Source organism: Labeo rohita, chromosome 7 (genome assembly GCF_022985175.1).
Source record: "Labeo rohita strain BAU-BD-2019 chromosome 7, IGBB_LRoh.1.0, whole genome shotgun sequence".
NCBI classification, from domain to species: domain Eukaryota; kingdom Metazoa; phylum Chordata; class Actinopteri; order Cypriniformes; family Cyprinidae; genus Labeo; species Labeo rohita.
The window spans coordinates 42,938,093-42,962,621 of NC_066875.1; the positions used below are offsets into that span (position 1 = coordinate 42,938,093).

Genomic DNA, 24,529 nt, shown 5'->3' on the forward strand with positions numbered 1-24,529 from the left:
GATGATAATACATTAGGCCTAAAATAATATTATGAGAAACACTGTTGTCCTGCTTGATATCCTGCTCAACATCCTGCTCATCAGTTCCACATTTCACTATTAATGCATGAAGCGGAACCGATTCTTTCATCTAAAACCATACTGGCCCATATCTGAACACACACACACACACTGGGCTTCCATGTTTTATGGGGACATTCCGTAGGCGTAATGGTTTTTATACTGTACAAACTGTATTTTCTATCCCTCTACTCTACTCCTCACACAAAACTTTATGCTATTTTAGATTCTCAGCAATTCATTTAGTATGATTTACAGGCTGTTTTCCTCATGGGCACCAAAAATGTCCACATAAGGTCAAAATGACCGGTATTACTATTCTTGAGGGGACATTTGGTCCCTAGGAATAGTAGGAAATACCAGGAACAAAAACACTAGACTGATTCTCCTAAAGCATATTTAATCTGTTTATGCAATCCAGTTGATGACATCACATAGACATGTTAAAAGCAAAAACTTCTGTATATAAAACACTTCCTGTTTTAGTCAATTCTAAACTGACCATATCTGTAAACCACCGTGTATGTATATTCAATTTGTGTGTACACTTAGATACATTAATTCTATGATGATATTGATATTTTAGTATAAACACACATCACTGTTTAAATTAATTATGTTTATAAAAGAAACTTTAAACTTAAAGTTACATCTAGAAAGTTTAATGCAAAGACATTGTTGAAAGTCTTTTTTTTTTTTTTTCAAACATAGCATTCATTTTGGTTTCTTTTAAAGGGGTCATCAGATGACCAAGTTGATATGATTCTTTAGGGTCTTAATGAAAATCTATAATATACTTTGGTTAAAAATTCTCAATGGTTGTGTAAAACAACATCAGTTTTACCTTGTCAAAATGGGCTCTGCAAAAATCAACCCATTCTGATGGATTGTTCTTTTATATGCAAATGAGCTCTGCTCGTCCCGCCCCTCCCTTCTCTCTGTGGAGTGATGAGCTGCTCTGAGAGGTTGTTTACTATAGCCGCATTTAGCGCGTTTAGCCACAAAACTTGCTAACTAGCACGTTATTAGGAAAGGTGACTGCAGAAATTCATAAAAAAAAAACTTTTACTCACTTCTGCTGTAAGTGAAGCTGGATCATGAATGATTTGTGTAAACATAGACGCATTTATGTAGATCGGGAGACGCATTCCCTTCACAAACAAACATAATCCACTGCATCTTCAGCGGTTCAGATGTCGGGAGTAAATGACCACTATTTTCATTATTACATCCAGCAACACAACACCTCAATCGCTCAATCGGAGATATTCTTGTCTAACTTACATCCCTGCTCCGGCATTGAAACAATGGAGGTCGGACTGTCACAGCTGATCTGAGGTAAGACGCTCATGTCAATCAACTTTTGTGTGAGCGGCCTCTGAGAATGGCTCGATTTGAAAAAAGGGAATATTATTTTTACAGATTAATTAAAAACCACTGCATGGATTTTTATCATTATAGGGTAGATTTGTACATACACTGCCAACACACATTAATGTTCAAACAACATGTAAAAGTGAACTTTGCATCCGATGACCCCTTTAAAAACAAAAACATGTTCGGCATATGATATTTCATATATAGAAATGGGCGGATAAAGTCAAAAATTCTGACAAGATAGTGAAGATTAAAGACACTTTGTCTTTATTAAGACATGCTTTGCAAAGCAATTATTTCCCATTTTTGCACATTTAATATGCATTTAGATCTAAAAAAATATTAGTCCAGTTAGTAATGCAATTAACAGATACTGTAAGACATAAAACCAGTACTTCAGTAAACATTTAACAGTAAACAGTAATTCTAAATTTGTTCTTAAGCTTTGTTTTAGACAGACAATAAACATGAATATGTCAGAACATTAATAACTTAAATATTAAGCATTTCCCTGGTGGCCGTGTTATTTACAACAATGTTCAAAAATTCACTGAGCTATAGTTTCATTAAAAATGTGTGATAAATGATACAAATTGAAACTTCAGAGGGAAATTTAAAAAAAAAAAACACTTAATATACTGCGCAAAAGACAAAGAACTAAAAACAAATCTCATTATTAAAGACTATGTACTTTATGTCAAGGAATATTTACATGTAAGATCATATCTTACAAAATGGTACCACAAAAAACACTTTTCATCATGGGAATATTCTTGATTCTGTTAGGTCTAGAATAAGCTGAACTTGATGTTGTCAACTTCTACACAGTTGGTTTTGCAGAATGTCAGTAACCGTTACCCATAATAGCCTTTGTTAACCAGCTTTCTCTGCATGAAGACTCTAAAGGCGAAGTGTAGCATGAAACTTGTATCTGTAGATTATTAATAGACTGTGTGAACAGGGAACTGCTGTGCCCACTGCATCGACATGACAAAGAACACAAGGAAGAAACTATTAACTAATTTTTGCACGATTATGTGGCTTTTTGCAGTGCTACCATGTGCAAACACTTTTAGACAAGGCTGGCAGAAAACGAAGGCGTTAAAACTTACAGTTGTTTTCAGTCAGAAAGATTTTTGAAAGAAATTAATATTTTAATTCAGCAAGGATGCATTAAATTGATCAAAAGTGACAGGAAAGACATTTATATTTCCAATTTCTTTTGAACTTTCTATTCATCAAAGTATCTTGAAAATAAAATGTATTACGGTTCCGACAAAAGTAGTAAGCCGCACAACTGTTTTCAACATTAATTTGATAATATCAAATAATAATCATGACAGGAATGAATCTAACTTTTAAATATATTTAAATTGATTTTTTTACTACTGTTTTTACTGTATTTTTTAATCAAATAATAGCCATCTTGGTAAGCAAGTCTCACCAAACCCAAATGTTTGAACAGTATTGTATTTGTGAACATTTTAAATAGTAATGTGGATATTTTTTAAAATAGGTAGTCAATAATCATATAGAACTGAATGCAAATGCAAACTAAAGACTACAGTAACTGTAAACTCTAACTTGCACTTAAAATATATATTTAACAGAAAATATATAGCGATGCTTCATATACTATATATTCAGTTTTAAACTGATTATGAACCTTTATATATTATAAGTTTAAGGTGCTGTAATTTTATTAATTTATTAACCCTACCTGACAGATATTACTGAAAAAAGGTTCTTAAGAAACACACTTTAAAAAAAAGGAATTGGGGGTGAGGGGGCCAAACAGAACAACCTCCTTGTGAATTATCTTGTATATTCAGATTGGCTGAGATGGCTTTGAAGAGAGGTTGTGTGGTTAACAGGGCCGGTGGTCTAAGTTTGGACTAAGTCAGCAAAATTGCTTTGAAAAATTGGTGTGAAATTGAGACTTCTGCTTAAAACATATTTGCCAGAAACTTTATGAACGTAAGAGATGTCCATTAACTCTTATTTTTCAACTCCTCCTTTTTACACAGAAGTTGCAGTGCAAAATTCAACTTACTCCATATCTCCCTTTAACAAATGTGTTAAATATGTAAAACGCTAACTTATCCTAATAGTGGTTATGCTCACATGTAATTTATGTGGGGTTAAATCTATCTAACAAAGTGCCAAATATAACTAAACTTACAGAATAAGAAACACAGTAATCTTAAAGTGAGATTGGTCAGCTGAAGCAAGCTAAAACCACACTACATGACAAACCAGCAGGAAGCTCCAACCCTAATAAAACACATCTGAAGCAGCTAATCAAGGTCTTACTAGGCAGGCTAGAAACTTCCAGGCAGGTGTATTCTGCACGTCTCTCCACAAAATAAAATTGCATGTACAAATTAAGCTCAAAGTTCTTACTCAGTTTGGACAGAAAATGGTTTGTCTTCCTACCGACAACATGCAGTGTCATCATCTAGAGCAGGGGTTCTCAGCTCTGGCCTTCAGAGTCTATCTCCAACCTTGACCAAACTCATCTGCTTGTAACTTCTAGTGATCCTGAAGAACATGATTAGATTGTTCAAGTGTGTTTGATTAGGGTTGGCGCTAAACTCTGCAGGAAAGTGGACCTTGAGGACTTCAACCCTGATTTAGAGATAGGGTTGCTCAGTCCTGTTCCTTGAAATCAATTTTCCTGCAGAGTTTAGCTCCAACCCTAATAAAACACACTTGAACCAACGGATCAAGGTCTTACTAGGCATATTAGAAACTTCCACGTAGGTGTGCTGAGGCAAGTTGGAGCTAAACTCTTCAGGGACACTGGCACTCCAGGACCGAGTTTGGACCCTTGCCTGCTTTAGAGGCTACATTACCAACACTATAAAGCAGGGATCTCCAAACTCAGTCCTGGAGGGCCGGAGTCCTGCAGGGTTTAGCTCCAATCCTAATAAAACACACTTGAAACAGCGAATCAAGGTATTACTAGGTATGCTAGAAACTTCCAGGCAGGTGTGTTGAGGCAATTTGGAGCTAAACTATGCAGAGACACTGGCCTTCCAGGAGTGAGTTCGCCAATACCTGCATTAACAAAAATATGAAGCAGAGGTCTCCAAACTCAGTCCTTGAGGGCCGGAGTCTTGCAGAGTTTAGTTCCAGCCCTAATAAAACACACTTGAAGCAGCTAATGATGGTCTTATTAGGCATGTTAGAAACTTCCATGTAGGTGTGCTGAGGCAAGTTGGAGCTAAACTCTTCAGGGACACAGGCACTCCAGGACCGAGTTTGCCTATGCCTGCTTTAGAGGCTACATCAGGGGTAGCGAACGTCAGTCCTGGAGAGCTGCAGCCCTGCAAAGTTTTGCTTCAACCCTAATCAAACGCACCTGAACAAGTTAATCAAGGTCTGAAGGGTTGCTAGAAAGCTACAGCCAGGTGAGTTTTAATTAGGGTTGGAGCTGAACTCTGCAGGGCTGCGGCTCTCCAGGACCGGAGTTCGCCACCCCTGGGCTACATTATCAAAACTGTAAAGCAGGGATCTTAATCCTGGAGTGCTGGTGTCCTGCAGAGTTTAGCTCCACCTCTAATAAAACACACCTGAAGCAGCTAATCAACGTCTTACTAGGCAGGCTAGATACTTCCAGGCAGGTGTGTTGACGCAAGTTGGAGAAGTTTGGAGACCCCTGCAGTAAAGGCCAAAATAAACTTTGGCCGTCCACTATTCGCGACAGTACATGTGATGCAATTTTCGTCATCAGAAGTGCCCGCGGATATCCACGCACACCACCTGCGTGCAGCCCAAACAGTCTGCGAACAACCCTAATCAAACACACCTGAGCAAGCTCATCAAGGTCTTGAGGAAACTTAGAAAATTAGAGGCAAGTGAATTTGATCAGGATTTGAGCTAAACTTTTGAGGAACATGCAATTTGTAGATTTGAGCATTTGAGGAACCCTGCTGTAAAGGCTATACACCAACATTACCAAAACTTTAAAGCCTCAAGTATACTTTGGCCATCCACGTTCCACAACGGTCCACGGACTCTCCACGTGAAGCAATTTTTGTCATGAGAAGTGTCTGAGGACGACTGCGCACATCGCTTGCGTGCATCCCAATTTTTGTGTCCACATACAACAGCGCAGACAGGTAAATGTTGAGACAGAACGGGTGCACTAGGTGGTACTGCGCAAGTGTCGAACTTATCCATCTGCGGTTGAGCATACATTGACAGGTATGCGCGAAACAAAGTGGAACGCAGAAAGAGAAGTATACTTTGGCCTTAAGGCATTTTTGCCTTGCAAGGCAAGTTGCTCGGAGAATTGAAAGTGGTTGGAAATTGCATTTGATCATTTGCATTTACTGTAAAATTGCATTTTTAGCATAGATCATCCCAACAGGTTCCTTGCACCCACACTTACCATTACAAACTTAATCTGTTTCTATTATTAAGATCTTTAAGATTACTGGCTTCCTTCAAGAACTGGTCAGCTTTCCTGAGCTTCTCCATTGCTGCAGAGAGCAAGATCTCTGGACTGGCATCCCCCTTCGTTTCCGTCTCACCACTCTGTCCAGTCGCGATTGCGTTCAGCAGCTCGCCAGTCTCTTTGATCTCAGAAGACACTTTGCTTTGCAAGTCCTTTACATCACTTCCGTGTGGTTTAACTGGTAACTCTTTTCCCGTGTTTTCCGTCTTCTCTGCATTCTCTGCAAGGAGGTCACCTAGGGATGCAGAGCGGGTCTTGGGAGAATGCTTGAGAGGCATGGTGAAGTGCAGGGACTTGTTGGCGCATTGGCTTGGGGTTGGATGTGCATTGAAGACTGAGGTCTTTGAGGTGGTGGACGGGGTTTCTAACGATGGCTCCTCCAAACTCTCGGCTTTGCTGTCGGATGGTTCTAGATCATCCTCGCTGGTCTCCAAATCTAGTGCTTGGGAGCTTCCTTTGAGCTTTGCGGAGGATGGCGTAACATGGTCACCGGACTCAGACTCCTCTCCTGAGTGCTGACCACTGTCCAAAGACTTCTCCTCCAAATCTTCACTTGACACATCACCAGCTGGCTCATTTTGGGGTTCTGGAATAGTCAATTTGATGTCAGCTGTTTCTGAAGATGAAACAGCGGAGTGGGTAAGGACCACTGGGTCACTTTGTGCGGGAGTGTCCTCTTTCTTGGCATGTGCCTTTAATGGCTTCTTCTTGGGTGGAGCAGGGGGCCCAAGGCTCTTTTTTACAGATTCAGGGGTTGAAACTGGAGTACGGTTAAGTTGGAGAGGATCTAGTGAGGTTGCAACTTCTCCAGTGGTATTGGAGGCTTTCTTTGAGTTTTGCACTTCTTGTTCAGCACTAGGTTCCTTTGATGGTATACTGGGTGAATCCCACATCACTACTTGTGGTTTCATAACCTTTGTGGATAGAACAAAGGTCTCTACCTCTTCTAACTTATCCAGGTCTTCTTTCTCATTTGAGGCTTCACCTACCTTGGTACCTTCACTGTCAACCTCCTTATTCTTCTCCTTTTCCTCCTCCTTTTCTTCTATTGTAACTGTGGCTGGTGTTACCGACTGGTTAGGCTTCATACATTTGGAAGGAGGTGTAGGGGGCTGGGCACTCTTGGTGGAAGGAGTTGGTTCGGAAGAGTCTGTGCTTTCTGCTTCGACCTCCTCTTTACTATCTGAGACTTTCTTCTCAACAGCAGCCCCATCAACAGAGACGCAGGGTTTAGAGTCCTTTGATGGAGGCATCGGTGGCATCTTCTTTTGAGCTGCAGGTTCCTCATTTTTGGGCTCATCCTCTTTATTAGTTTCACTGGGTTTGTTGTCTTTTGATGGTGGCATGGGTGGCTTTATAACTTTCTTCTGGGGAGTGGGCTCTTCATCGACATCCTCCTCTGGAATGTTGCTCATCGCCACAGATGGTTTAGAAGTTTCGGTTTGTTTATCCCCTTCTGTATTCAAGTCATGAGTTCCATTCAGCATGATAACTTCACCATCAAGGTCTAGTCTCAATATTCCTTCACTTGTTACATTCGCAACCTGTAATAATAGTAACAATAATACATTTAGAGGATATGTCTGGCTTATTGTTGTTAGTGATTTAAAAGAGAAGTCCACTTCCCAAAAACAAAGATTTACATATAATGTACTCACCCCCTTGTCATCCAAGATGTTCATGTCTGTCTTTCTTTCTTCAGTCGTAAAGAAATAGCTCTTTAAGGAAAACATTTCAGCATTTTTCTCCTTATAATGGACTGATAATGGACTTGGCTGGGATCTTTTTCAACTGCATTTTGGGATCGTTTGGAGTTGCATTTAAACTGCATTTTGGAAATTTAAAATTGAGGCACCACAGCAGTCCATTATATAGAGAAAAATGCTGAAATGTTTTCCTCAAAAAACATAATTTCTTTACGACTGAAGAAAGACATAAACATCTTGGATGACAAGGGGGTGAGTACACTATATGTGAAATCTTTGTTTTGGAAGTGGAGTTCTCCTTTAATGTAAGTATGCATTCATTTGATCAAAAGTGACAATACACTCTAAAAAAATGCTGGGTTAAATGCAACCCAGCACTGGGTGAAATACAGACAAATCCAGCAACTGGGTTGTTTTGATCCAGGAGTTGGGTTAAAACCCAACTTTCTAGGTAGTTTTATTTAACTCAACCATTGCTTAAAAAATACTATATTTCTTGCTTAAAATGAACATTTATTAACATGTTCAATAAATAAACATTTATATAGATATATTTTTTAAAATAGGTTATTAATAAATGTTCACCTTTTGTTTATTGCTAATTCCTCTAGTAATTATGCTAACCAGAAGGTTGGGTTAAACATTTAACTTAATTGCTGGGTTTGTCTATATATTACCCAGCACTGGGTTGTTTTTAACCCAGCATTTTTTAGAGTGTAAAGACTTTTACATTGTACACTGATTTTATTTCATAAAAATGTAGTTTTTTTTAACGTTCTATAAAGATGAGCACTTTTTCAAAAAATATATTAATCAGCACAAGTGTTTTCAAAACTGATAATGATAATAAATGTTTCTAGAGTACCAAATTAGCATATTACAATTATTTCAAAAGGATCACATGACACTGAAGACTGAAGTAGTGGCTGCTGAAAATTCAGCTTTGCCATCACATAATAAAAAAACAAAATATTTCTATTTTAATAATAATAATTCACAATATTACTGATTTTCTGTATTTTTGATCAAATAAATGTTGCCCTAGCATGTATTATAGACCTAGTTGTTCTCAAACAGCTTTTTTTGTATGTGTGAAATGATCATATCATACCTCTTTCATGTGTATCCTTGTTGGAGGCCTTCTTCCACGGTTTCCCTTTGGTCGGTTCCGTGTAACATGTTCTAAAGAGCAGCTTTCATCAACTTTAACCTGAGATTTCAAACATACAAAATATGTTTCTGTAACTATGTTCATTTATATAACGCCACATTATTCATGAAGATCACATTCATGTGCATGTGTCTTTTTAAAAAAAAAATCACTGTTCACAAGCTGAACAATAAAAGTACCTCATCAAAAATTTTGTTCTTTGCTTTACTGATTCCTTCACTGAGTGCCTTAATCCAGGCCTCTTTCTCCTCAGGAGTTTGGGCTTGAAGTTTAACATCATGGACCTAAAATGAACACAACGCATTTAGATGAAGTCACAGAAACCAGTACGTGCGCACACGTGAATAAAGCGTTGAAAAAATGACAGCTTCAGTTGCACACGCTAATCCTACTTTGTTTTTCTTTACAAAATGAAATTATGAAATAACCCAAACTGGATCCAGCAGCTAATCTTATGCTGGATAACATGCATTAGCTGCCAAACCACATTTCAACAGTTGCATTCAGCACTCTAAAGGTAGATCCAGTTTCTGTTTTGCAATGAACGTCCCTGTTTATTGGAAACATCATCAAAATGAAACAGGAAAATACTAAGTGATTTATCCGTAGGATGTCCCATTGTTCAGTTAGATTTATATAAACTGTCTTGCATCCTGTATATTGCCAGACTCAGCATGAGATTTAAGCTCTTAGAGTAGGGTGTGTCTAAAATATTTGTCAAACAGGAGGGTTTGGAATCTCTTAAATCTTTAAACCCTTTTCAAGAACTACAGTACGTGAGGTTTACTTATAAAATAAAACACTAGGCTGTGGTGCCTGACTCATACAGCTGGCTGGTCACAGTATTCAGGAGAGGAAAAAGTGACATGCTGGTCTGGCTGCTCTTTACACACACACACACACACACACATTTTCTCTTCTGGAGAAGTCTCTTGACATCTGCTAGGCTCTTTGCAGTTCGCCAACGCTTCGCTCTCGTCATCTGTTAGTAATAATGCATATTTCGCCTGTTAGGTATCTTCCGCATTTCTCAAGTCCTCTCCCCACCTCCAAGAGTCTGGATTCAGTGTTATAGTGTACAGTAAACAATACATATTTAGAATTAATAGGCACAGAATAAATTAGTCTATAATAGATTTAAGCTCATGGAGCAGTATGACACAGACCGTGTGTGTCCAAAAGTTATGACATATCATGTGAAACACTGTACACAGTCCTCAGGATGAAGTCATCATTTACCAGCAGCTCTGATGTGCCAGAAAAGAATGGTTTGACAGTAAGACAATCCAGCAGTCCGCAAGCTTAAAGTAAAGCTTATCTCTAAAAAATATTTCACCGCATAACAAAAAGACGCTGAATGCTTAAACATTTTTTAAAAGCGCAATGTCCTTAAAACTGTATCTGGGTCAACTGCATGGCACTCTTTTTAACAGGTCTATTAATTCATGCTAACATACATTAAAAATGCAGTTCATACAGACAATGACTTCAATGCACCTTTTCTATTATTAATATGCTTTCAATTTCTGAATTAAAATGCATTTCGGTGGAGCTTAACATCAAAAACTGTATTTTTGGTGAAACCATCTGGAACTGCCATTAAAAGACTACAGTTATTATTTTTATAAAAATAAACTATTTTGTTTCAAAACATTATGCAAATTTATAAACACCCTGTTGAGTGTCAAAGCGAGTAAGTGTATTATGTTTGTTTGTTTATGTTTAGTAATTTTTTAATGGCATGTTAGCATTGGGCTATTTACATGGCAAATACTTGATCAGCATCGTAATACATAAAATTTGTAATTATTATATACAAAATAAAATAAAAGATTTAAAATACATTTAGGTCATACATTACAAAATATTACACTGAGATCCGTGCATGTTTGTATTTAAATAAAATGTATATATTAAATGAATAACAATGAAAATTTGAAATGTTCCTTTAGCAACTAACTGGAATACTGTAAGTTGAAATACCAAAATGACTAAAACCAAAACTAAACTAAAATAAAAACAAATAAATAAAAAATAATAAAAATGACAAAAAAATGAATTGAAAAAAAAAAATTACTGCAAAAAATAAAAGCTAATTAAAATTATTAATAAATAATACAGTACTATAGTATATAGATAATACTGAAATAACATGGTATGTAAAGTGTAAGAGAAAATAATATTCTTATTTTACTTTTTTAGAGTCATTAAAATAAAACTTTCTTTAAAAATACGTATTTAAAGATGATGATGAGTAAATGGAGACAGACTTTTTATTGGTATTATTTTTGTCTCAGATGCAGATGCTATCCTTAACTAAAATTAAAGTAAAATAAATATGAAATAAAAGAAGGATAAATATTAGATGAAAAACTAACTACAAATCAGGAATGTTGACTTGGCACATAAATGAAGTAAGTTTAAGCAGTAAAATTACTAACAGAAATAAAATAAAACAAAAAGTAAAAGGCAAATAAATTAAACGATTTTAAAATATAAAAAATAAAATATTAAAAACTAAAATATAAAATAAAAACTAATTCAACATATTAATAAAAACTATAATAGTATATAAATAACAGTAAAATAACACTGCTCAGATGTTTTTCTAAAACTCCTTATGGGAGAAAAAATGATTAAATGAGTTCATTGTTGACATACAGTGAGAGTACAGACCAATAATACTCAGTCTAAGAGAAACAAATCACTTTTAAGAGATCTAACTATAAATTGAAATACTAAAATTACTAAAACCAAAACGGAATAAAAATAAATACATAAATAAAATAATAAAAATGACAAAAACAAATTTAATTTGAAACAAAAAAAAAATTAAATGAGAACTAATGTAAAAACTGAAAAATAAAAGGTTACTAAAATTAAATTTGTTAATTTAATTTTATAAATAAATAAGAAAGAAATAACACTGGTATTTAAAGTGTGAAAGAAAATATTACTATTTATTTTACTTGCCATTTTTAGAGTCATTAAATCAGAACTTTCTTTAAAAACATGTTTATTCATCAGCACCTGCTATTTTGACACTCCACATACCGTCTATGGAGGAAAATCCACTTTTCACTAGAAAGTGAAAAAATTTAGGTTTGCGGCTGATTTGATATACCACAAGTATTTGCATAGATATACAGGAAATCTTACCTCTGCATTTTGAACACATAAATACCAGGACAGGAAATGATGCCTTACTAAATGCTGTCTTGCTTTTCACGATATGACTGCGTTAACATCTTTTTAACCTTAAATTAAGGCCAAGAGTCAACAACATGTAACATCTTTAAACCTGGGTTATAAAACCTAAATTAAAGTACAGTACCAAAGGCTTATAATATGAATCACCAACCCATAATAAAGTATGAACAATGTGAAAATTAGCACTGGGTGAACTCAGATGTAACACAGGATGTTTATCTTTTTTATCTCAAATTTTATACAAGTGTTGCAATATTTAACACCGAGCACTAGGAGAAAAATGCCACTCGTGCAAAAAGCGACCTTTCACACATGCTCTCTGCCCTTATTTATTGCAACTTTGAAAGCAGTGAAGTGACACAGAGCATGAGGCATGAGTAACTGGCTCACATTGGTCATGTGTCCGTTCAGATATGTGTCTGATTCATTAGACTCAGTACAATGACCCAGTGTGCCTCTAGTGCGTGCCATATTGAACCGCTGACGTCACGACTGCAAGCCAGCCATCGACAACTGTGTATTGCATTGTCATCCTAATGTGAGCCACTCTTTATATCACGCACAAAGGAAATGGTAGACTGATATATTTGACGTGGTGAAACGCTGAAATGTTAATTATTACCTTGTTACCACACTTGGGGCTTCGTATTAGTACCAGTCTGTGTTTCTTCTTGAAAGGACTCTTTAACTCGTGGCAAGTTTCGTAGTTGTCCAAGTCCAGTTTCTCCAGGCATGTTGTCAATTCCTGCACGACAAGGAAAATGTTCTTAGTTGTGAAAGGATAAACTAAAGGAAAATTGTATTGCTCAGTGGTTGCTCGATGAAGTTTCACTTAAAGGAACAGTCCACCCAAATATGAATTTTATCAAAATTTACACACCATAATTGCTTCAAACCTTTATGGCTTTCTCACTTCTACAGAAAACATGGAGATAGTGAGCAAACAAAAAAAAACCTGATTCATTATTCCTCAAAATGAATAAAAACAGGGAAATGCAACTCAGAATATGACACAAACCTGCAATAATTAAATGTTAAATACATAAACTTTCTTCTTTTGCATTTTACTGTACAGACGTGAATTTACTTTTCCTTCACCCTGAGGCTTATTCATTTCACTTTTGGTGTAAAAGGGCTTTTACGTTTGCCAAAATAGTACTTTTTATATTAAAATCAAACAAGCAAGCCCAGCCCAGACATAAAAAGTAATGCAAAGGTAACATAACGCATTACTTTCCATAAAAAGTAACATAAAAAGTAATGTAATTAGTTACTTTTTTGGGGAGTAACGCAATATTGTAATGTGTTACTTTTAAAAGTAACTTTCTCCAACACTGCTGACCACTGTGGTCACCATTCAATTCAAAAAGAGCAGCTTGGGCATTCTGCTAACTCCTTGCATGTTATACAGAAGAAAAAGAGTCATAAAAAGACAGTGGTGAGTAAATAGAGACAGAATTGCTATTTAATGGTATTATCTTTGTCTCAGATGCAGAGTTAGCGTTAAGTAAAATTAAAACTGACACTATTAAAAGCATTTTTGTTCACTGAAATAAAAACAGGGTTTCCGGGTCCTTAAAAAGTCTTAAATTTGTCCATCACTTTTAAGGCCATAAAAAAGTCTTAAATGGTACAAGAAAGTTTTAATTATAGCAAAAAAATGGTGATATGGCTTAATGTGACAATTAAACGGGAAAAGGAGGGCTATATTTCTGCCGTTCCAAAAGTGCCACCTGCTGGTAGAGAATGATTTTGCATTTTCAATCAGCCCAATTGCTGTTTTTTTGTAAATAAAAAAAAAAAAAAAAGTACCCATATTTTTATGCAGCAAACAAGCAGAGTTGAAAATATGAGCTGGTGTATTGACAAGCTAATGCATTATAGAAATGTAAACAATTAAGGCAGTAAAATGTTTACATGTTATTTTATTAATATAATAATTGTTTAAATTATTATAACTACATCTATTTTCTTAAAAATGTTTTAAAGGCTGAAATGTGAAATTTTAATTTTATAAAACTTGTTTTTGTGTGTGTGAAAACCTGCATCTGAACTGTAAATCATGCAGTCACTTTACAGATTAGTATGTTAGACATTGCCCTACCATGCTCATATGGTATTAATTTTATTTGTGCAGGTCTTAAAAAGGTCTTAAAAAAAAATCCTGCAGATAGCCTGAAAAAGAAGCGTAAATATTAGATGAAAAAAAAACTAACTGAAAATTGTTGACTTGGCACCTAAATGAAATAATAAATGGAAATAAAACAAAAAATGTAATAAAAATAAATTAAACATTATTAGAATTTTTTTTTAAACTAATAAAATAGACAAAAGCACATACAATTCCTAAAAAAATAAACTTTATATATATATATATATATATATATATATATACACACATATATATGTATATTTTTTTTAATAAAATATAAAATGAAAACTAATTCAAAACAGTAATAAAAACTATAATAGTAATTAAGTAAATAGTATATGAATATTAGTAAAATAACACTGATCGTTTTTCTAAAACTCTTTTAGTTTTATGAAACTCTAAAACTCTAAGAGTTCTTACAGTGTGGGTATTTATTTATTCTGTGAACAACTTGGCAAAAAAAAAAAAAGTAACCCATTTTAAATGTCTTGATAAAGCAGAGACGGCTAATAATTAATTTGACTACTTTCTGCTTGCATTAGGGATGGAAATAAACAATGAATCATCCGGAAACAAAAACTAGCTTTCTAGAAAACTTGTGTTGAGTACAAACAAGTATTTTCTTAATACTTTCTTAATCTAATTGCTGTCATTTGTGACCCTGGACCACAAAACCATTCTTAAGTAACACGGCTATATTTGTAACAATAGCCACAAATACATTGTATGGGTAAAAATTATCTATTTTTCTTTTATGCCAAAAATCATTAGGATATTAAGTAAAGACCATGTTCCATGAAGGTATTTTGTAAATTTCCTATCATAAATATATAAAAACTTAATTTTTGGTTAGTAATATGTATAGCTAAGAACTTCATTTGGACAACTTTTAAGGCGATTTTCTCAATATTTTGATTTTTTTTTTTTTTTTTTTTTTTGCACCCTCAGATTCCAGACTGCCAAATAGTTGTATCTCAGCCAAATATTGTCCTATCCTAACAAACCATACATCAATGGAAAGCTTATGTATTTAGCTTATTATGTATACATGTTTTGTGACTGGTTTTGCATGCAAACATTATAACTGTAGTCTCTAACAAGACTTCATTTCAGTTGAAACAGGACGCTACATTAGTCAATGTAAAGGTTAAACCAATGTTAAACAACAGCCAAACAGCTATTAATAAAATCTGTTTTAGCACTGGTATGATGGACCACTTTACAATCCATTCCAGTCCAAACAGATTTACAATCAAGCCCCTACCAACATTTGTTCTTGAGCAATAACATTTTACTCAAAAATACACAGAATTGTGAAATTACATTGGGGTGGTTTTCATTTTGACTTCGTAGTCTACATTTCATCATGACTTAGCAGACTTACCTCATTCTCATAGACCGCAATCACTGTTCGTTCCAGTTGAATGTATCGGTCCTTGTAGCTGCTCAAGAACTTCCCTGAAGACTTCTTCAACCAGCCCGCCTTCCCAGCGCTCGTCACCTCTTTGGGCTTGGCCGGCTCCTCTTTCACACCCTGTTTTGGAAAGGAAGAAGGAAATCAGCTTTTATTAGTGAACCAAAATTTCAGTTTGACTTGGCATGCATTGAGATCCAGTAAGAGCATTCCTCAAATGGGAGGATGAAGTATGCAGCGGCCAGATTATCATTTTTTGGCCGGCCAATGGGTTTCATACGACCTTTGACACCTTTTCAAATTTAACAGAAAGGACAGATGATGCTATATTTCCACATCTGCTCCGTTTCATTTTTTACAGCTTTCTCATGACTTTTGGGGGTCTTATCTGAATTTATCATTATGCTTACTGGTGTTTGCTATGGAAAGAATTACTATTATTATTTCAATGTACAGTTGAGGTCAAAAGTTTAAATGCACCTTGCAGAATCTGCAAAATGTTAATTATTTTACCAAAATAAGAGGAATCATAAAAATGCATGTTATTGTTTATTTAGTACTGACCGAATAAGATATTTCACATAAAATACATTTACATATAGTCCACAAGAGAAAATAATAGTTGAATTCATAAAAATCACCCCTTTCAAAAGTTTACATACCCTTGATTCTTAATACTGTTGTTACCTGAATGATCCTCAACTGTGTTTTTTTTGTTTAGTGATAGTTGTTCATGACTCCCTTGTTTGTCCTGAACAGTTAAACTGCCCGCTGATCTTCAGTAAAATCCTTTAGGTCCCACAAATTCTTAGGTTTATCATTTCTGTGTATTTGAACCCTTTCCAAAAATTACTGTATGATTTTGAGACCCATCTTTTCACACTGAGGACAACTGAGGGACTTGTATGCAACTATTACAGAAGGTTCAAACGCTTCACTGATGCTTCAGAAGGAAACACAATGCATTAAGAACCAGGGGGTGAAAACTTTTTGAATTTGAAGATCGGTAAATTTAACTTATTTTGTCTTCTGGGAAACATGCAACTATCTTCTGTAGCTTCTGAAGGGCAGTACTAAATGAAAAGAAAATACGATATTTAGGCAAAATAAGAAAAATGTACACATCTTCATTCTGTTCAAAAGTTTTCACCCCCGGATCTTAATGCATAATTTTTCTTTCTAGAGCATCAGTGAGTGTTTGAACCTTCTGTAATAGTTGCACCTCTGTTGTCCTCAGTGTGAAAAGATGGATCTCAAAATCATACAGTCATTTTTGGAAAGGTTTCAAACACATACAAATGGTGAAAAACCAAAGAATTTGTGGGACCTGAAGGATTTTTCACTAAACAAAAAAAAAAAAAAAAACACAGCTGTGGACCATTCAGGTAACAACACAGTATTAAGAATCAAGGGTATGTAAACTTTTGAAAGGGGTGATTTTTATAAATTCAACTATTATTTTCTCTTGTGGACTATATGTAAACATCTATCATGTGAAATATCTTATTCAGGTCAGTACTAAATGAAAAATAACATGCATTTTCTATGATCCCTCTTATTTTGGCAAAATAATTAATAATTTGCAGATTCTGCAAGGTGCATGTAAACTTTTGACCTCAACTATATATGTATATTTTATTTATTATATTAAATTATTTTAAGGAATTTAGGATTAAGGATTTAAACCTGTAACCTTCAGAATTAAACTTTGAAGGTGCAATATTACGTTTTAAGAGATAGTTCACCAAAAAAAAAGAAAATTCTGTCATTTACTACTCATCCTTATGTCATTCCAAACCCGTAAGACCTTTGTTCTTTTTCAGAACACAAATTAAGATATTTTTGATGAAATCCGAGAGCTTTCTGACGCTGCATAGACAGCAACGCAACTATGTTCAAGCATGTTTAAGGCCCAGAAAGGTATTAAGGACTTTGATCAAAGAGTCAATTTGACATCAGTAGTTAAATCATAATTTTATGAAGCTACGAGAATATTTTTTGTTCACAAAGAAAAACAGTTGTTCTAACTTTCATGACTGTGTATAGTTGCATGCTTTTGAGATAAAGTTTTGCAATTATTATCAAATTAAGAAAACAAAATGTAGCCCAATGCAGCTGCATTCCCATGAATTTTCAATAGGACTCTATGTGAGGAAATTCCTCAGGATGTCTCTTTAGAGGTCATCGAGCTGTTTTTCCACTTTCACTAGGCCTTTTGGAAAGAGTAGCGTGTGCATTAGAGAAGGTGCAGCTGTCCGAGGGAGGAAAACCTGGAGAATAATAGGAGCAGCACTGTGCCATGACTTTCTCACATCGCCCCGTCCGGGAAACCAACATGGGCGACAGGTCACTCATGCCCTCGCAGCGTCTGTGCCGAGGGAGGGGGACGGAGCGTGAGGCGGCTCTTTGTTTTGCTTGTTCTGTTTGTGTGTAAATTGGAGCAGAGCGCACGGCACATCACAACACACTCGCTGGAGAGAGACTTTGGGTGGGACGGAAAAATCGATATTGTGAAAAAACAGAGCGGAGCCAAACTGGACCTACAAAGCGGAGCACATATGACAGCAGAGAGAGTGTTCAGTGTTTCAAAGTGTATGATAAAACAGGAAACGAGCCAAAACATACGTTAGGCTCACGCCGATCAAACAGGAACTCGCAGTACTAGATGAGATAATTTAAGAAAGCGAGAAGTTACATTGGTAGTGTCTGCTGAGACATGCATCAGTTTTGCTTTTGCTCATACTAGGGTTTGGGGTTTGTTCAGATCATTAACACCAAGTATATTTCGCAGTATAACTCGTTCCCACACATTCGAGCTATAAACATAAATGTGAAAGTGTTAAGATGTCACCCTTTTAAACATTTTCTACTGGTGGATAATAAAATGATAAATAAAAATAATGTGATATAATAATAGTACTCATATTAATAATAATTTTATAAAGCTCCATTAAAGTTTCAAGGCAGCTTACGTAAGACATAAAGATATAAAAACAATTATTTCATTTTATATATTATGTATTGATTTTAAAGGCAAATATATTAAAACAATACATAGTATAAAATATAAAATAAAATAAAAAGTAAAAAAATAACAACAACAATTATTATTATTATTACTAGTAGTATATATTACTATTAATAATAATTTATAAAAGCTTCTTAAAGTTTGTGTAAGACAAAGACATAAAAATTATTATTATTTGTTATTCATTTTTATATATTATGTACTGTACTGTTTTAATGATTTTCAAAGACATAAAAACAATAAATATAATATATATGAAAAATAAAAAGTAAAATAACAATTATTATTATTAATTACAATACTAGTATTAATAATAATTTTATAAAGCTCCAATAAATGTGTTTACATAAAACATGAAAAAATATTTATATGTATACATATATTCATATTTACATATAATTTATATATATATTATACATTGTTTTTAAAAGGCAAAAATATAAAAACAATACATAATATATAATATAATAATATTAAATAAGATAAAATATAAAAAGTAAAACTTTTATTATTATTAGTAGTAGTATATATATAGGAGTATACATAAATATATAACTTTATAAAAATAATAAATAAATAAAAAGTAAAATACCCACAACAACAACAATTATTATTATTACTAATAATAGCAATACAATTATTAATAAAATTTTATATTATAAAGCTTCAGTAAACTTTTCAAAGCAGTTTACGTAAGGCGTAAAAAACAATTATTATTATTATTCATTTGATATATTATATAATTATATTTATTATAATTTTTATAACTTTATATATTATATAACAGTTTTTAAAGGCAAAAATATAAAACTTACCCATAATATATAATATAATGTTAAATAAAAAGTAAAACAACAACTATTATTATTAAAAAATATAATGCACAAAATATAGTTACTTTTTTTTTTTTTTTTTTTTTTTCAAAAACTGAATTTACACTATACTGTCAGTAGAAAATGGTTTCTAACACTGAAGATCCATGCATATAACTGTATGATTGTATGGTGGTGAGACACACTTTAGCTATCATATGTTTCATATGCATACAAAAGGCCATGCATGCACAAAGCCCCATCTGGGTCAGATATCAGAGCTCTGTGCTGCACGCTGACCCGGCCTGTCGACTCGCCGCATATCTAAATGTGAATCATCTGTGTGGCTCTTCCCAAGACCTCGCTGCAACCCAAAGCAAAGCGACTCAACTTGTTCAAAGACTCACACTGCAAATTTTGGCAAGCATCTGACTTTCCATGGCCCAGTAATAGTTCTGTCCAAATGAATGGAAACCTGTCATCTCAAACAACTGCTGCAGTAAATCTATAGTGTATTTGCAAGATCACAATCAGGGAAGTGTAAAACACGAATGCCAATCAGAGAAGTATAAAAGAGGAAATAGCAACCAACGTTGGAGATTTTACAGGAATTAAGTATTCTTGCTACACGAGTCCTTACCGCTTAACAAAACAGGTAGAGACAATTGTCAATGTGAAACCAGGTCAATCCAAACAAAGGAAGAATCAATTGGAATGCGCAAGTGCATGGAGGGAGCATAGTGTGGCGTAAACTCAGAACGGCCAGAACGTAAAAGGTTGCTCGTTTGAGCCCCTCAAGAAAACAGCCTTGAGCTCTGACCATTGTAACCTTGAGCAAGACAGCAAACAACGGGTCGCTCTCAGCTTTGGACAGCATGCGTACAGACAGACCACCCACAGCCCATTCACTGACCAATGCATACATGTTGCATGTTGTGCACAAACATTTTAACAGAAAGTGTTTTCTGATTTGTATGGCTGAAAATATTACATACACTACCATTCAAAAGTGAAATTTTTTATGTTTTAAAAATAAAATTTTTATGTCTCTTATGCTCACCAAGGCTGCATTTATTTGATAAAAATACAGTAAAAACTGTAATATTGTGAAATATTTTTACAATTTCAAAGAACTGTTTTCTATGTTATTATATTGTAAAATATAATTTATTTCTGTGATACAAAGCTGAATTTTCAGCATCATTACTATAGCCTTCAATGTCACATGATCCTTCAGAAATCATTCTAATATGCTAATTTACAGCTCAAAAAACATTTCTTACATTTTTGTGTGGAAATTGTGATACATTTTTTTCTGAATTTGTTTGTAACATTATAAAATGTTACAAAATGTAATAAAAATTTTGCCATCCTTGCTGTATAGAAACATTTGAATGGTAGAGTATTATTTTTTGATACAGTTTTTCTGAATTTGTGTGTAACATTATAAAATGTTACAAAATGTAACAAAATGTAATATAAAAAAAATATTTTTTAGCATCTTTGCTGTATAGAAACATTCAAATGGTAGTGTATTATTTTTGGATGGACTAAAAAAAAATATTTGATAAAGTTTTTTTCTTTTATTCCGGCACTGACTAGTTCATATTTAGCAGCAGTGCTGTCTAAGTTACCCTAAAGTAGTTAATTACTAGCTGTTAATTACATCTTTAACAGTGTCAGTTACTGTACTAGTTACTCTCTCTAAAAACTTATTATTTTCTAAATCCCATATCAACCTTGGAATACTTGTACAATACAATGATAGACTTGAAACTGCTCTTTCAAGTAAATTTAAAATTGCATAAATTATTCCTGAACTGAATATTTATGTTAAATCCACTATAGTTTTACAATTTACATAGAAGTGTTTTATCGTCGATACAGTATTTAACTAAATTACAGAAAAATGAAGAGTAATCCTTTTTTTTCCAAGGAAAAAGTAATTAAATTACAGTAATTAATTACTTAGTAATACATTACACCCAACACTGTTTACCAGCCACTAAATGCCACATAAAAACTAAATGAACACTGGTTGGTCTCTTTATATGACGGTCAGACAGTCTCTTCCTGTATAAGTTGGCGGCTCTTGACCAAAACAAGCTGCAAAATGACGCAGACGTTACGCTGATAGTAAAAAGATAAATGACTACAAAAATGGCACACGAGTGCTTTATTACTGCTGCTGCTTTTAAAAGTTTATAACAAGCCGAAAAGACAGCGCAGCCTCATTAAGAGCTTCATTAGGAGGTAAACACTGGGTGATCTTCATAAAAAAAAAACTGAACAGTGAGAAGTATTCTCATGGCACTCTGAAGTATATAAACCACAGATGCAGCCGTAGATTTACTGTGACCACAGCAGCTGGTCCTTGTCTTAACGTCACATTAAATTGGGTATGTTTTTTCCATGCTGTCATTATGTTCAGATAAATATGGCATCAAATTGGCCACGATGTACACAAAGGCCATTCAGGCACAAATGGATTTCCTGACACAAGCATCTGTCACTATTCATCTCGACTCACATTTCAACTTCAGGCACGTCTGTTCTAATAAATGATAACCGTGATAGCATGCTAATGTCAAGGTAACGATTCTAGCTATGTACACTACATATTAACAGTGTGGGTTTTTCAACTCTGACCACTGTTACTTCCTTATTTTAGTATTTCCTGAAACTACTTTTTACATAGTAAGATGATCTTTTCTGCAGAAAGATTTGCTTATCTGTTTAACATACCAATGGTTTAAAAACAGATATAGACAGATAGACAATAAACAGATGAATAGACAGACAGGCAGAAATAGTTAGATAGATAAATGGATAGATGACAGATAGACAGATGACCGACAGACAACTAATAAAGATAGATGGATAACGCCCTATCTACCTATCTATCTACCTATCTATCTATCAATCTAAATATCCTTGCCCTATCTATCCGTTTATCTATCTATCTATCTATCTATCTATCTATCTATCTATCTATCCATCTGTCTGTCTACCTATCTATCTGTCTGCCTGTCTGTCTATCTATCTGTCAAACCATAAACCAGTTAACAAACACAAGGCTTGCTTTGGAAGGGGTGTTGGATGCTGCTGAAGTACTTCCTGGTACCGATCTAAAGGAACATCACCTCGATCTGATGAACAGAATATTAATAAGCTACTTCTTAACTAAGTTTGACACTGTTGGAGCATTTCAAGATGAGTTTTTAGTGCACAAAAGACGCTTCAGATAAACAAGTGATGCAACCCGTCGTTTCAATACACTCGCATGACAAATAACAGTATGAGCACTGGTTACTAAGTTAACTAAGTCAAAGTTAACGTAAAGTCAAGTGAGTTTTGCTTTGCATCCCAAATGAAGAAGACTAAAAAGTTGCAACAGACACTGCACATTCCAAATAATGCTAAAATGTTCCATTTTAGAACACCATCTGTTCAGCGATAAAGAACGATATGTGAAATACTCACATCTTCCATGTTATAAAAACAAAGATCCCGTTATGCGCAGAAGAAAACGCTCGACGCAGGACTTTATCTCGGGTTAAAACTGTTGATCTCTCTTCGTCTCAACTTTCTCACATCCAACATGACGATGAAAAACAAGGAACTGTGTATGAGGCTGAAATGTAACGGGACTGCTGCTCTTTTTCCTCTTTCGACTTTCAGCAGTTACAAGTTTGAGGCTTGAAGAAAAAAAAAAGTTTGGTTTCCGGTAAGTCCCCAAAAGCCGCTGCCGCTGCCAAGAGACACGGCCGCGTCTCAAAACACAGCGAGCCGCCTATCTAGATAGCCTCGGAACGCCAAGAATGCCATCTCTGAGCTCGTTCACTCTTTCGCTTTGACAGTCGTAGGCTATCGCGGGAGGTCTAAAATGACTTTCCAGTTAAAAGACTTTTGAATGGAATTTGTATAGATCTATTTTGGTCCATCTCACTTAAGCCGAATTGTCTCTCTGCGCCTCTAACACCTGAACTATTTGAATGATGCTGTATAAACAACACTTAAGTCTTTTGTGATAAATTAGTAATATTTAAACCTACAATAGCCTGATTAATAACAGTGTTTATGTTTTGACAGCGTACCCCCGCCCCCTCCCCAGCGTACAGTTCGAATTTTGAGATACAAAGTTGCAATTACTGTTTGAATTTTTGTTCTGTGGCGGGAAAAAAGAATTCTGAGGAAAAAAGTCAGAACTGCGAAATGTAAAGTTAGAATTGCCAAAAAAGCCAGGATTCTAAGGCCCTGTTTTCAGTGATGGGAATCACGGCGTTATAAACAAATGTCGTTACTAACGGCATTACTTTTTTCAGTAACAAGTAATCAAATTAACTACTGTTTCCCCCCTTAGTAACTCAGTTACTATCTGTGAGAAGTAACTATAACTATTTCTTTTTTAAAGTAACATGCCCAACACTGCCCTGTTTACACTGGTGGAGGGTAACAAGTGGAGGGTTAGTAGCCTAAAGGATGACAGAATTTTTATTTTTGGGTGAACTATCCCTTTAAGACCTTCCGTTTGAAGTCACAGAATTCCTAAGATTAGGAAAATATGATATTTATGGAGAGAAAGGAAAAACTCATGTGTCAGTAGTAAAAAAAAGGGTGTAAATAAAACTCACGGAAGCATAAATGTGTTTGCATGATGCAAATGCTAAGTAAACTAGCACAACTAGTATAACTACATATACTGCACATATAAAGCATTTAAGTATTTAAATATTGGATGTTTACTAAGATCCTTTTATTATAAACCAACCTATTATCTAAAATTGTGTTATCCCTTAAAATTGTCACTACCATAACACTCACGCCCGAAACATTTGGTGGAGTTTCGGTAGTGGCATCTTTGTTTTTTGGGGCGTTATCCCATAAAATCGTCACTACCGTAACAGTCACGACTGAAACATTTGGTGGCGTTTCGGCAGTGACATCTTTGTTTTTTGGGGCGTTATCCCATAAAATCATCACTACCATAACAGTCACGACTGAAACATTTGGTGCCATTTCGGTAGTGACATCTTTGTTTTTTGGGGCGTTATCCCATAAAATCATCACTACCGTAACAGTCACGACTGAAACATTTGGTGCCGTTTCGGCAGTGACATCTTTGTTTTTTGGGGCG

At 34.8% G+C, this 24,529-nt stretch overlaps 1 protein-coding gene across 1 annotated transcript; it reads right to left on the bottom strand.

Annotated features, from left to right (window-relative positions):
* Positions 1-1,681: 1,681 nt before the first annotated feature.
* On the bottom strand, positions 1,682-23,240 carry plekho2 (pleckstrin homology domain containing, family O member 2). The gene is made up of 6 exons (XM_051115825.1): positions 22,876-23,240; positions 15,523-15,672; positions 12,609-12,731; positions 8,956-9,060; positions 8,717-8,815; positions 1,682-7,443 (listed from the first exon to the last, which is right to left on the bottom strand). Exons 1-6 carry the CDS (start codon positions 22,882-22,884, stop codon positions 5,836-5,838), a joined length of 2,094 nt encoding a protein of 697 aa, XP_050971782.1. The 5' UTR covers positions 22,885-23,240; the 3' UTR covers positions 1,682-5,835.
* Between the last annotated feature and the right edge of the window lie 1,289 nt (positions 23,241-24,529).

Bases quoted from the DNA above. Each gene is read 5' to 3' on its own strand.
- plekho2 (XM_051115825.1), bottom strand. The intron at 9,061-12,608 runs GTAATAATTAAC...TGTTCATTTTAG, and splicing joins GCCCCAAGTGTGGTAACAAG to GTCCATGATGTTAAACTTCA. The intron at 8,816-8,955 runs GTACTTTTATTG...TTGAAATCTCAG, and splicing joins AGAACAAAATTTTTGATGAG to GTTAAAGTTGATGAAAGCTG.